The sequence below is a fragment of the Balaenoptera acutorostrata genome, chromosome 6 (genome assembly GCF_949987535.1).
Source record: "Balaenoptera acutorostrata chromosome 6, mBalAcu1.1, whole genome shotgun sequence".
NCBI classification, from domain to species: Eukaryota; Metazoa; Chordata; class Mammalia; order Artiodactyla; family Balaenopteridae; genus Balaenoptera; species Balaenoptera acutorostrata.
The window spans coordinates 71690367-71704076 of record NC_080069.1 but is presented as its reverse complement, the minus strand read 5'-3'; the positions used below and the strand labels follow the sequence as shown (position 1 = coordinate 71704076).

The 13710-nt window shown below is 48.3% G+C and overlaps 2 protein-coding genes across 6 annotated transcripts in view; one reads left to right on the top strand and one right to left on the bottom strand.

The window, feature by feature from the left end:
* The window catches only part of LOC130708495 (uncharacterized), a 71087-nt gene extending 65325 nt beyond the window's left edge, over positions 1-5762 (bottom strand). Inside the window, exons 1-3 of the mRNA XM_057549148.1 lie at positions 5683-5762; positions 5492-5559; positions 4768-5342 (exon numbers count right to left, since the gene is read on the bottom strand). Coding sequence (XP_057405131.1) covers positions 4768-5342; positions 5492-5559; positions 5683-5762 — 723 coding nt within the window. The remainder of the gene's footprint in view (positions 1-4767; positions 5343-5491; positions 5560-5682) is intronic.
* VLDLR (very low density lipoprotein receptor) overlaps positions 5227-13710 on the top strand; it is a 31825-nt gene continuing 23341 nt past the window's right edge. For 3 of the 5 annotated variants that reach the window (XM_057547661.1, XM_057547660.1, XM_057547657.1), the window contains exons 1-2: positions 5315-5530; positions 5703-5842. In XM_057547661.1, coding sequence (XP_057403644.1) covers positions 5761-5842 — 82 coding nt within the window. In that variant the 5' untranslated portion in view covers positions 5315-5530; positions 5703-5760. Of the gene's footprint in view, positions 5531-5569; positions 5843-13710 lie in introns of those variants that run through there. The other 2 variants (XM_057547658.1, XM_057547659.1) reach the window with 2 other exon arrangements.

Here is a 13710-nt window from a genome sequence, read left to right as displayed (position 1 = left end):
CAACACTGGAAAAAAATTTAAAAATAAGAAGTCAGTGAAAAGGAAAAAAAAGAAAAAGAAAGAAAACAAAGGGTGCCTTTCTAACCAAGCAAAAATCCTGAACTTCATTATAACTGGATTGATTGAATAATGTGCTTAGGGCTGAAGTATCCAATCAGTGTGGCCAGAAGACCACAGGCTGACTGGTTGAGACCCTTGAATTGATCACAGTGGCTGAGGGGGGAAGTTATGCTGATGGATTTAGAGCGATGGTTTTCAAAATGTGTTCCCTGACCAGTTACATCAGCATCACCTGGGAACTTGTTAGAAATGCAAATACTCTGGCTCCACCCCAGACCAGCTGAACCAGAAACTCTGGGATGGTGCCTAGCAATCCGTGTTTTAACCAGTTCTGCAGGTGATTCTCATGGAAGCTAAAGTTCGTGAGCCACTGGTTTAAACCATCAGATCCTACCTGTAGAGCCTAGAGTGGGGTGAATCCCGTTTATTTCACTGGCCGCCACACAATTAGAAAATGGTGGAGTGGAGGCCTGAGAAATTACCGTCAAAATACTTTAGAAGGAGAAGGCTCGAGAAGGGGACAGTTCATTTCACTTCTTACTTCCTATGGTAAGGCTATGAAGTAGAAAACACAGTAATGAGTGCTTCAGCCTAGCAACATGGTTTGAAGATGACTTCTGCTGCCCATATTTATTAGTTTCCAGGGCTTGAAGAAAACGAAATGCCCAACATTAACCTTCCCATTCTCTGTGGGCCCTAACCCACTCTCCCTGGGGAAATTGGACAAATATATACATACAGGTTTGAGAGAAGTAAAGCTACTTGGCAGTTAAGACTGCATTGAAGAAGACATTCTCTACGAAGTTTTCTTAATCATGGCTAATCCTAAGAGTCGCCTGGAGTAAGGGTACAAGTCTAGCCTCTTGGGCTGGACTAGACCCACAGAGTCAGGATCTCCAAGGGAGGGACCTGGGAATCTTGTGTTTTTAACACACATTTCCAGGGATTCTTTTTTTAAAATAAATTTATTTATTTATTTTTGGCTGCATTGGGTCTTTGTTGCTGGGCGTGGGCTTTCTCTAGTTGCAGCGAGCGGGGGCTACTCTTCGTTGTGGTGCTTGGGCCTCTCATTGCGGTGGTCTCTCTTGTTGCAGTGCATGGGCTCCAGGCATGCGGGCTTCAGTAGTTGTGGCTCGCGGGCTTAGTTGCTCTGCAGCATGTGGGATCTTCCCGGACCAGGGCTCAAACCCGTGTCCCCCGCATTGGCAGGCAGATTCTTAACCACTGCGCCACCAGGGAAGCCCCCAAGGGATTCTTACGGATTGACCATGGTTGGAAAACACTGTTCTAAAAGCTATATGCAGAGGACTGGGGAGAAAAATCTCATGAAAGAATTACACGAATATTTCTGACTGCAAATAATAGCTTCTTCCTGTCCTTTCTTGGTGCCTTCCCTCACTACCAGGGCCTCTAACTGTTCTTCCTCTAGTCTTATCCTACACTGCTTCCCAAAGAAGTCACCCTACAGACCACTTCACATCAGAGTGAACTTTCTAAAACACACTGAATGTCAGGCCTCTGATCACAATCTATCACGGTAGAAATCCATCACAAGTCCTCACCATGGCCAACAGGATCAAGTCCGAAGTGTTGGCATGAAAGGGTGGGAGATAAATTAGGAGTCTAGGATTAACAGATATGCAATGTTATATATAAAATAAATGAACAACAAGGACCTACTATACAGCACAGGGAACTATATTCAATATCTTGTAATAACCTATAATGGAAAAGCATCTGAAAAAGAACATATACATATTCTCACATATATGTATATGTATAACTGAATCACTTTGCTATACAACTGAAACTAACACAACATTGTAAATCAACTATACTTTAATTTAAAACAAATTTTTTTTAAATGCAAAAAAAAAGTGTTGGCATTTCATACACATTTCCATATAATCCAGGCCCTGCCTTTCTTTCTTAGCCTTACCTCCCGCTGTCAGCCCATTGGAACACCATTATGGACCCATCCTGAAGCCCCTGCATTTCCTTCAACACTTGATGTTCTCTTTGCCTTTGTTCCCTCTGTTCACCAGGGTCTTCCTTCCCCCTTCACCCAGAGTATCAGTCAAGTTAACGAGAGGTCATGCTGAGGTAACAAAAGCTCAGTAGATAAAGACAGCAAAGGTTCATTTCTCACTCAATGTCAGGAGGTGGTAAGTTTTTTCTCTAAAGACCCAGATGGTAAATATTACACACTTGGTGAGCAACATACAATTTCTGTTGCATTTTCTTCTCCTTCACTTTTTTGTATAACTCTTTAAAAAATGTAAAAACCACTCTTTTTCATAGGTCATACAGAAACAGGTCACTGGCCATCTGCTGACCTCTACTCTACGTGATCATTGCCAGAGACACGTAGACAGCAGAGAACTACTCAGTCTAGTCATTCAGACCAGGCTAATGGGGCAGCCATCACTTGAGCATGTCTAGTCACCATGCAGACCAAAAGAGAGGGTCTCATGCAAGTCCCACTAAATGCCCCAGTCCAGAAGTGACACCCTAGAACTTCTGCTCACAAAACTGGTCTGCTCACAAAACTGGTCTTTCAGCCCCACCTAACTATAATGGAGCCAGGAAGTGCAAGCCTACCATGTGTCCAGCAGTAAAGAGAATTGGAATTGCTTGGTAAAAATGATGACTTCAGCTCAGAGACAAGTGCTCTGGAAAGCCTTTTCTGACCCTCTGGTCCCCCAGTCAGATTAGCTACTCTCTCCCTGTCACCTTATAGCACCTTGAAGCCTAAGCGTGTGCTGTGCATAGGGTACCACAATCGGCAACTTCTCCGCCTCCCCCACCGGATCCTGAGCTTCCTTAGACAAGCATCTCCATATACCTACTGCCTAGCACAGCGCCTGCTACCCAGGGATGCTCAGTGTGTGTTGCTTCAACAAATTGACGAATGTGGTAGATTGTGGGAGCGGGGTTGCCTGTGCATTTCCCTGAAGGCTCTGTATGCAGCAGTGTCGGCCTCTCTGAGCCTAGTTCAACCACACCCATCTCCACTCATGATAAATGTATCATTTTGGTTATTCGGTTACTTCCTATATTAATCAAATTCACTCTTCCTTACAACCTTTCCTTCTAATAATCAACACTTTGCAGAGAGCTGGTCCTGGAGGCCACAGAGCACTTTGACTTTATGTGAATTGGTTTTGTGTTCAGTTTGTAGGTCAGAAGGCAGGCACAGAGAGGCACTGAGATTTTCCCAAGTTACACAGCCAAATGAGAGGTGGAGCCAAAAGTTATGCTTCCTTTTGATCCAACAAGAGAGCTACAGGATTGAACACAGAGCCGCAGCTAAGTTCACCAACAGTTTATTTATATCCTTTGGAGAGACAGAAAGCATAACGTGTTTGTCAAAGGTAAATCTTATTATACCATATCAGTGTTCGGCTTACAGTATACATATTTATCTCCGAGTAAAATATTAAAAACAAACCACATGACTATATTAATGTGCCTTTTCATATTGCTTCCACTCATCCCCTCTACCACATTTTCTCTTCCGTCAGTGACACAGCTCATTATCAGCCTCTCTTTCAGAACCCCAAGAATATTGAAAATGCCACACACCTGTTTTACCACCATCCCTTAATGCCTGTTAGGTGAGCAACACCTGCATGCCTCTTCACTACTAATGGCATAAAGCAGAGTTCAACTCAGTTTCACATGCAACACATGTGCAGCTGCTGCAGTTTATATCAAACGTGCAACCACAGAGCGAGCAAAATAGAGTTCAAAATGAACTACAGTGCAAGTCTCCACCAATACATATTGACAGAGTTAAGCCCCTTCGTGTAGACCATTCACAATCTGGGTATCCTCTGACCCCACGAAAGTGTATCCTGACCTGGAATTTTCCTCTCCTCTCCATCTCCTGGATCCAGTAAGTTCCTAATAAACATCCCATCTGATGGTTAGCCTTGACAAATGCCCTGGAGCACCAAGACAAGAGGAATACAGCTAGGCAGGAGCCCTCTACTTCTCACATCATCAATAGAATAGCGTCAGAGCTGGTCCTATTGAAATCGGTGGAGTTTGAGTCATTCAAGATCAAAACAACTTTTAAAAAATATATAAACCCTTTATTTAAGAAGGTGAAATAGCTCGGTGTGTCCTCCCAGTCTGGTTAAATGGGGACAACCAGGGGAAATTGTGCAAGAAAACTGAAGTATACAAAAGCAAATTACAGGCTCAGTATTGCCAGACACAAAACAGGAATCAATCCTTTACAGGAATCTTGCCTTTGCTTCCTTTTTTCTTTCCTTGAGCCTTGTAATTGAATGTTGCAAACTATATCAAGAAGAATAAACCTACGGGTTTCCCCTCCCCCAAGCAAGAAAAGGTTAAGCTTTTAATTACAGGCCCTCCGACTATCATTTGTGCAATTAGCAATTAACTATAATCGTTGATGAGAGAATGCAGAGCTGCGCTAGCGATATCCTCCTCCTCCTCATCCCAGACTGGGTTACTTTCGTCCCATTCTATTACAGAGGACAAACCACAACCGCGCGCACTCTCCTTACACACACGCTCTCACTTAAAGACACATTTAATTTTTAGCAAAAATGGCATCTCAGCGTTTGACTGAGACAGGCATCCCCAACCCCACATCAAAGTAGCCCAAACGTTTAGACCCACTCCTCTTCAGCACTTTTAAGCAGAGAGAGGAGGCCCAAGGAAGAAGCTACCTACCAGCCTCACAGGACCGGCCTCCTTTGAGGCGCAGGAGAGGGTGGTAGAGAGACGCTTGTTGCCCCTGGAAACTGCAAGTCCCCCCCGGGCTGTAAGCCGCGTTAGTGGGAAGGCGGTGGCAATAGCCTCAGTAGTTGCATCAGTGCTAACTGCTACTGCTGCTTCTGCTGCATCTACTGCTGGCGGCTGCCGGGAAGGTACAGTAATGACTGTAGGGAGCGCACAGCTGCTGCGGCGGCAGGTTCCCTGGATCAGGAAATTAGGGCAGGCACCGGGGATTGGAGGCGAGGGCGGCGCGCGAGCCAACCAGCGGCCGCCCCGGGCCCCCGTGAGCCCCGGGCGGACGCGCGGAGCAGCCGGGCCCCGGGAGCAGTCCGGGTGGCAGCGGCGGCCACGGCCACGGCCACGGCCACTCACGCTCACACTCGCACGCACACTCACACACCCCCGGCGCAGGAACCTGGCTGCCCCGAGCTTATAAGAGGAGCGCGTCGAGGGTGGGGAAGGAGGGCTGAAGCCGCCGCGCCCGCCCCCACCCCCCGCTGACCACTCCCCCTCCTGCCCCCTCCTCGCTCCTCACCCCGCGCTCCAGCGGCCGCCAGGGTGGGTGCTCCGCGGCCGGCTCCTCTCTCTTCTGTCTTCTCCGCTCTCGGCTCCCCACCCCCTCTCCCTTTCTCCCCTCCTCTTCCCTCCCCTCCTCTGCAGCGCCTGCATTATTTTCTGCCCGCGGGCTCGGCTTGCACTACCGCTGCAGCCCGGGGAGGTAGGTGGGTGGGTGGGTGGGTGGGTTGGCTGGTGGGGGGTAGATTGTGCAAGTTGTAGGGGAGGGGGTGCGCCTCTTCTTCCCTGCTCCCTTTCCCCCCCTTCGAACTCCTTCCCCTCCTCCCCTTCCCCCTCCTCCCTCCCCGCCCCCACCTCCTTCCTCCTTTCCGAAGGGCTGGTAACTTGTTGTGCGGAGCGAGCGGCGGCGGCGGCACCATCCAGACGGGCACCATGGGCACGTCCGCGCGCTGGGCGCTCTGGCTGCTGCTCGCGCTGTGCTGGGCGCCCCGGGAGAGCGGCACCACCGGAGCGGGTGAGTGAGGACGCGCCCCTCCGCGGCCTGCCCGGACCCAGCCGGCGCGCCAGGGGGCCCCGAGGCGCGGGTCTCCTTTTGCCCACCCCCCTCCTAGGAGGCGCCTCTCCACTCTCGTCGCCTTCTCTCCCTCCCCACCCTGGTGGCGCCTCTGAGCTGTCAGCACCGCGGCTCCCGGGAGCCAGGCTGGGGGGATAGTGGGATTTGGGGTGTCCTAAAGCCTTGCCCGAACTAGTCGTCATTCCCTTACACTCCCTCCCCTAAAACCTGTGCTTCGCCTCGTTTTTCACTCCGCTTGGCCGGGGATGGGGAATATGGGCTTCTGAGCCGTTGAACAATGGTTGTGTCTCCTCTGCCAGGCGGAGTGTTAGGAAGGAGGCAGAGGGCCGGGTGGGCCGGGACGTGCGCGGCAGCCCCCGGAGCGCTCCTCGGACTTCACGGAGGGCGGGAGCGGGCGGTGGATGAGGAAGGGCGCCGGGTGCCGACCGGGACTGGGGTTCCCCGCGGCGGTGAGGAGCCCGCACGTTCGGTGGGCTGCCGCCGGGAGTCTCCGCCAAGCGACTAGAAGTGCGCAGCCTGCGCACCCGGACTGCGACTCCCCGGGCGCCGGGCCGTCTCTGTGTAGTGCGGGTTAGAGGAAGAGTGAGGCTTGAAATAGGACTCTCCCTCTCGGGTCTCCAGGATAGCTGAACGGGGGAGGGGAGTGGAACGAAGACTTAATCAGGTTAGTTTGCTGAGCCTCGTTCCCGGTGAGATTTCCTCGAGAGGAATTGGGTCCTAATCTGGTGACTGTAATTAGCCTTCATTCTAACCAGTAGATCAAAGGGAGTAGCACGAGAGCTGGGAGAGCTGGTGTGTGACTGTGGCTTGTTGGGGAGGGCGGTGGGGACTACTGTCGGGTCCCCAGGGTCTGCCGCACTGGGCCTGGGAGCCCTGTCCTCAGCCACTCTCTCACTTGGGGCCGCACAACTTTCTCAGGCAGGCGACAAGAAGCCCTTCTAAGAGGATTCGGTGAGAATCCTGGCAGGTCCCTGAAGTGATCTCGACATGACACCAAGGGGCTGGCTCGCCAGCTCTGGGAAAATGGGACGGAAAACTGCCCCCGTCCAAGTACCCACTCCAGAGTCCCTAGCTCCTGTCGCCCGGTGGCTTGGGAGACCCGCCTGCCTGCAGGCATGTGTCTCCTGAAGTGAGAGCGAACTTTAGTGTGTGGTCAAGCAGCCCCTCAAGCAATACTTGGGGTGGGGGGCGTTGAGTCTCCGAATGCCCCCTGCCCTTAGGTTTTGACTGTCCCGAGCGTGAGAAGCTGGGACGGGCTTTTCTGCGCTCTGCGATTGGCTGGCCGCCCGATCACGTTTAGGTTGGTCACGTGGCTCCGCGGGCTCGTAATTTAGCAGCCTGAGAAATGTTATCTTTAAGGGAACGTGAAAAACGGACAGGCTCCAATGGACTGTTCTTTCAAATGCTTTCCCCTGCCTGGACTCCTTGAAAAAAGGCGAGTGTCTAGTGAAGATGGCCCCTGATGTGTAACCAAGCTAAGAGATTGGAAAAGCCCTGAAAAGTTTTCAGACTCTAACATTAATCATTAATGGTTGAGCAATACTAACTTATTAAACGATTTTTCAGAGTAGTGCCATGACTTACATTACACCTTTCATATCATTTCAAAAGACTAAGACACTGATGACTGTCCAGGAAGGTGGGAGAGAAGATTCGTTTTTGCTGCGTTCTTTTCATATTCTTTTAATTTAATGTATAATAACTTTCCATTAGAGGTTAACTTTATCCTATAGAACGCTATGAATGCACCTAAATTGTCGAAATGAGTTAGTTGAAGCCATATGTTCAACTTGTATCAGCCTCCCTTTTGCTCCCCTAGGTCACATGTGAAATATGTGACATGCCACGGACAGTGGAAAATAGAAGCCCATGTAAGACTTAAATTCTTCGAAGGAAAGGAGACACATCCTTTCTGAGCTGGAGGAGATTTGGGGTTGGCTGAGGCAGGTATTGACCCTAAGCTAACCCAGGCTGGCTGGCTCCTGTCTGAAGTTCAAAGCCCCAAGGCATATGGACTGACTTTCTGGCCCTGGTCTTCTGCACTCTGCCCATACACACGCATGATGCTGGTCTAAAATACTCTAGGACAGGGCATGTGTGCTTTAAGACTCTGCCAAGGAACTTAAGTCAGGCTAACAAGAGAAATTAAAATTCAGTAGTGGAGCATACCTGATGGAAAAAAAAAAAACCCTGGGAGTTCTAGGACATTTTCCTCCAGCCTAGGTAGTCAAGATTAGGATCTGGGGTACCATATATTCATTAAGGCCAGAGCCTAGAAGAACCAGGGTTTTGTGAGAGCTATTCAGATACGGCTAACCACCAACAAAAGAGTCAACGGAACTTCTCCTCTTGTGGGGAGTGGGTTGGTGAAATTGGCAGTACCTGGAGGGATAGGAGACCAGAGGGCAGGGGGAAAATAAACCTGACTTATCCAGATAGCACCAAGAGGAGATATGACAATAATCATAATCCTCATCTAGATCAAAGAATGAGCATGTGAGCAGGGACTCTTTAAAGGAGGGTCACCAGTCAGGCCTTCACTGGCAATGACAGCTGCCTGTGGTCTGAAGCAGCAATGCTCCCCAGATCGCCCCTTTGCCCGATTCACGTGACATTTAGCTATGTACCTGCCCTGGCTCATTTTGGTTCTTTGCTCGAATTGTTTGGAGTCCCTAGATACCTAAAGCATGTATAAAGGCCAAGTTCAGTAGAGCTGCCAAACGTTAGGACTTCAATATAACCATACTGTATATTTTAATTATAGCAGCCTCCATGCTCAAAAGAAGTGCTTCTGCCTTTTATAAAACTGGATACCCATAAACTCAATCTCACTTGAGTAGTTTTGTTACAATTCTAGAAGAGGTGAAAAATAGTCACAAGCCCCTTCTGTTCCAGGAGGAATGTCAAACTGATCAGACTTAGCAAGAACTCCTAGAGTAGAGCACAACCATAAGATCAAGGGAACAGATAGCCCCCAGCCTTATGGCTTCAGGTTTTGGTCCAGAGACCAGAAGACGTGGAGCACCGCATAGAAATACAGATAATGGATATCAGCTATTTAGACCATTTTCTAGTTCTTACAGAATGTGAGTAAAGTTGTCCCTCTCTAGAGGGAATAGTGATCCAATTTAGGCAGTCATCTATACAATTTCAAGTCATAATTAAATTTACTTTGGATACTGACCTTTCTTTGGAAAGCCACCTTCACATTACTAGTCTATAAAAAATTAAATCCCTCAAAGGACTATGATAAAGTCTATAATGAAGCTTATGATAAAAGTTCCTGCCTTAGAAGCGTTTCTCAGGGTGGGCTAATACGGCTGCTCTCCAGGTGGTTAGGTGATAGACTCAAAATTGCTTAGTTTGTTCCCGTCTGTGCTTAGGCCACAGCACGGAGACTGCTTTCAAGAGAAAGGGTCCAAGCATACCTTGGGCAGAGATGGATGAGATGCACCTGCTGAGCAGAAGTAAGTGGTCCAGGGGCAGTTTTTTGGCCCACCTAAAGAGTTGTTGGCTAGGAAATCTGAAGACCGATAGCTTTTCATAAGACTTAAAGACAGAGGAATGACTTAGCTCTAGGAGAATCTGGCTTTGTAAATGACAATTACCTCAGTTTCACTCTGTGCGTTTTTTCAGTCCGAATTGGTGTCTCCGCTAAGCTTTTCTGTTGGTTTTCAGTAAAAATTCTAAACATTGTTAACACTGCCTAGTTAGAGACACTAGATGCAGTGCAGGGACTGAATGAGATGGCAGGTGATAACCTTAAATTTAGCACACGGTTCCCTTCATGTGAAGTTGCCTAGAAAAGTTTGGGCCTGATGGCTCTGTGGGGGCTCTAAATTAACAAGGGAATGCCTGCCAGGTGCTGTGAGAATAAATACAGCGATTCTGCTAGAAGTGGCTTAATATCTCCTTAGAGATCCTTTGCCCACTTTGTATTTTAAAGATGCTGCATGGGTGGGCGGAGCAGGGAAAGGGCATTCATGGCCCTGTATTTTAGAGAGAACTTTGGCGGCAGAAACTATAAGATAGGACCACTGGCTAGAGTGGTCGACCTTGCCCCCGACCTGGGTCATCCAAGTTGGCTCTGCTGCCTAGTTGCCTTTATGTGTCTAGACGTGGTTGTGGGAGGGGGAGGGGTGGGCTATCAGGTCGGGCTTGTAATTTGCCAAACAAGGGAGGCGATAAAACCCATGGTGATAGACAACATTTGCAAGTTACTTCGTGTGTTATAACATAATTCTTCCCCCAGATACTATGAGTAAATAAGGTTCTTTTATAGACTGTCTCTAATCTTTAGTTTTCTTAAGATACCTTCCCGAGGTCTGAGCTACTAACTGATCTGTAGGTTCCCTAAGTAGGTGGTAGTTTGATGCCAGCCTCCTTTGTACCTCTGCTCAAAACCACTTGACTTCCATTTACTGAGTGCCCACCACATGCCATTTAGCACCAGGCATAGGCGACACAGTGACCAAGAAGTTGGGCTCTTCCTTCATGGCATTTAGTGTAGTGGGGAAGTCAAACCAGGAAATCAGTGATCCAAAGACAGCCTGGAATAGAAGCTCTGGATGGGAGCGAGCAGACACAGTGGTCAAGACTTAATCATAAAAGAGGCAGGTAGCAGCTGAAGATTGCTGGAGGTCCCACACGCCACGTGGGTTAGAGCTTATGAAGGTTTCTCAAAAATCACAGAGAACTTAGACTCTCATGTGACAAAGCCAGGAACTATTCCATCTCTGCAGACGATCCTACAAAGGTGATAGCACTCAGTCAACAATGGATGGCTGCGAACATTACCAAAGAGCGCTAAAATCTGTCAGAGGTAAAAGCCCTGAAATTTCTAACTTTACCAGTGAGCCACTGCTAACTTTCCCTGCGTGCCGGAACCTCTCTCCTCACGTGGAAACGAGGCTAACGTACCCACACTGACACACTCATTCTGATATATAAGTGCAGGAAAGTGCTCTGTTTTTAACTGATAAAGTTTCTGAAGATGAGGTGAAAGTACCCTCGTAGGCATTGGGAACTGTGCCCTTTGTAACCTAAGAGTCTTTCAAAGTATGCTAACTAGTGAAACAACTGCTCATACTTGGTTTCAAGTTCAGAAAACCTGGGAAGAATGCTTTGGGGAAAAAATCTGTAGTTCAGACCAACTTTATTAGCGAACTAACAAATCAACGGATGCATTGGGGAATACTCGCTAGTGCCTAAAAAAATTTTTAAATGTCAGGCACCTGGTCCCAACTTACAAAGACACATTCCAGGCCCTGCCATAGGGGATCTCCGTTTGTAGAGATGGAAGCAGGTAGGTGAGCACATCGCAGTATGTGACAGCTATGTGACAGGCACAGGAGACAGTGAGAAAGCAGTCAGACCACACCTAATTGGTCAAGAAAGCAACTGAGGGCCTCGTTCAAGGATGACATTTGAACGAGTGGTAAGCGATAGGGAGAAGCCAGGGGAAATGGGTAGGAAACTAGACAATCCTAGAGCCCGTGAGAAGCCTGCAAGTGATCCCATCCCTGGCACTCTGGGCCATTCTTGGCTGCCTGATTCACCATCTTGATGTGGATAGAGAACATGGCAGCCTGGAGGCAGAGGAACAAGAGACAAATTTAGATCAAGTGAGAGATGAGTGCTTGGACATGCCCAGGACTTGATGGCAAAATGTCGGGGGAGAAGAATCTGGGCTCACTGTTGGACTACTGATTTAGAGTAAGTGGTGGGTCAGTCAAAGGTCAGGTGGGGCTTCCCTGGTGGCGCAGTGGTTGAGAATCTGCCTGCCAATGCAGGGGACACGGGTTCGAGCCCTGGTCTGGGAAGATCCCACAAGCCACGGGGCAACTAGGCCCGTGAGCCACACCTACTGAGCCTGCGCGTCTGGAGCCTGTGCTCCGCAACAAGAGAGGCCACGATAGTGAGAGGCCTGCGCACCGCAATGAAGAGTGGCCCCCGCTCGCCGCAACTAGAGAAAGCCCTCGCACAGAAACGAAGACCCAACACAGCCATAAAATAAATAAATAAATAAATAAAATTATTTTTAAAAAAAGATCAGGCACATGGGGATGGGAAGACAGATTTTAGAAGAACCTCTTTACCGTGTATGCCTATTAAGATATCCAAGTAGATTTTACGTAATGGCACAAAGGTCGTCATCATAATCTCCGTTGTTAGATTGGCAGTTGTCACCTATGTCCATCCAGCGACGCACACAAGGACTTATGGGGTGACTACTATAGAGTCCAACCCTGAGAATGAAGTAGTCACCTGCACTGTGGGTAGAATCTCAGCCTCCTAACCTTCCCGCAGTGGTTTCAAAGTGTGGTCAGGGACCAGCAGGGTCAACAGCCTCCGGGAAGTCAATGGAAATGCAAACTTGGGCCCCATGCTAGACCTACAAAGTCAGAATCTCTGGTGAGGGGGCAGCACTGTGTTTTAATAAGTCCTTCAGGGGCTCCTGATAACAAACTTGATCTTGAGAACCACTGACTTTTACCATCCACAAAACTAATAACTTCCCAAATATATCAGGAGGGCCTTAGCTCTTTCTATACAAGAAAACCAAGCACTGTAGTCCTTCTAGGAAAAGACCTGCTAAGGATACTGAGGCAGCATTTTTTAAAAATCAAAATGGGGACGGGAGGGTGGGCTCTATCTCAACAATAAGGCTGTGTTAGGATAGTGACTTCCTGATAAGTGATAGTACCTAATTCTGGATTAATTTAAACTGACACTACTACCCATATCACAAGTCAGCAGAATATTCTGGAAGGAAGTGGTCCTGAGTCAGGTGCTATAGTTGGTATGCGTGCTCAATCACATGGTATCTGGAGCCAGACTGCCTGAGTTCAAATTCTAGTTCTGCCCAAGGTGATCTTGGGCAAGTACTGTCCTCTCTTCCCCAAACAGGTTTCCTGATATGTAAAAGGGGAACAGTAGCGCTGACTGTGTAGGATTGAGAATTAAATCAATTAAGAGACTGAGGTCTTAGAACAGTGTTTGGCTAACAATAAAAATTAAGTTATTTATCCATGATTCTCAAGATCATCTCAATCTGATGTAAATGGGAAAACTGACAATTGAACTATAGGATTGAGTGAATCAGAAGGATTAACCCAAGTATTTCACAGCATTTAGCTGGCCCCCCGCCTGGTTCTCACAAGGCTTCAGAGGCTGACAGTAAGGCCAGAACACAGCTCAGTCTCTCATCCTCAGTTCCTCTTACTAACCTTCTTCCCTTGTAGGAAAACTTCTTTGCAGACTTGAAAAGCTGCTTGTCCTAAAAGGAGTTTTAGCCTATGAATAGAAAGATTGGCGTTCAAGTGGTAAGCAGTAGGAGCGAGCTGGACTAAAAATAAATGCCCTTGGCAGCCCCAGAAGTGCCAAAACAAATGGACTGACGAAAAATTCCAGGAGATGATAACACCCGTACACTCAAGCAAATGGGAGGGCTGTGGGAGATGAGAACACTTGGCCTTGCTCGTCCCAGCAGTGTGGCAGCCGCAGCCCCTCTGTGCAGGTTGAAGTTCAAGTCTGAGCCTGACACGCAGAAACATCTCCTTACTGTGGGCATCCCTTTTGGAGCACTCCTGCAAAGGTGCCACTCGGAGCCCTACGGGGAACTTCGTAGCCCACTTGGAAGGCTTGGTATTTACTGTTAAGGTCTATGCAGTTTTGTTTTGTTTTTTTACCGAAGCTTACGTACTGTTCTTCCATGTTAACCCTTGCAGGGACAATTAGACAACAACGGCAGGCTGACTTCTAAATGCATTAAAACCCCTGAGTTGCTTGGAGCCAGTGAACTGCCA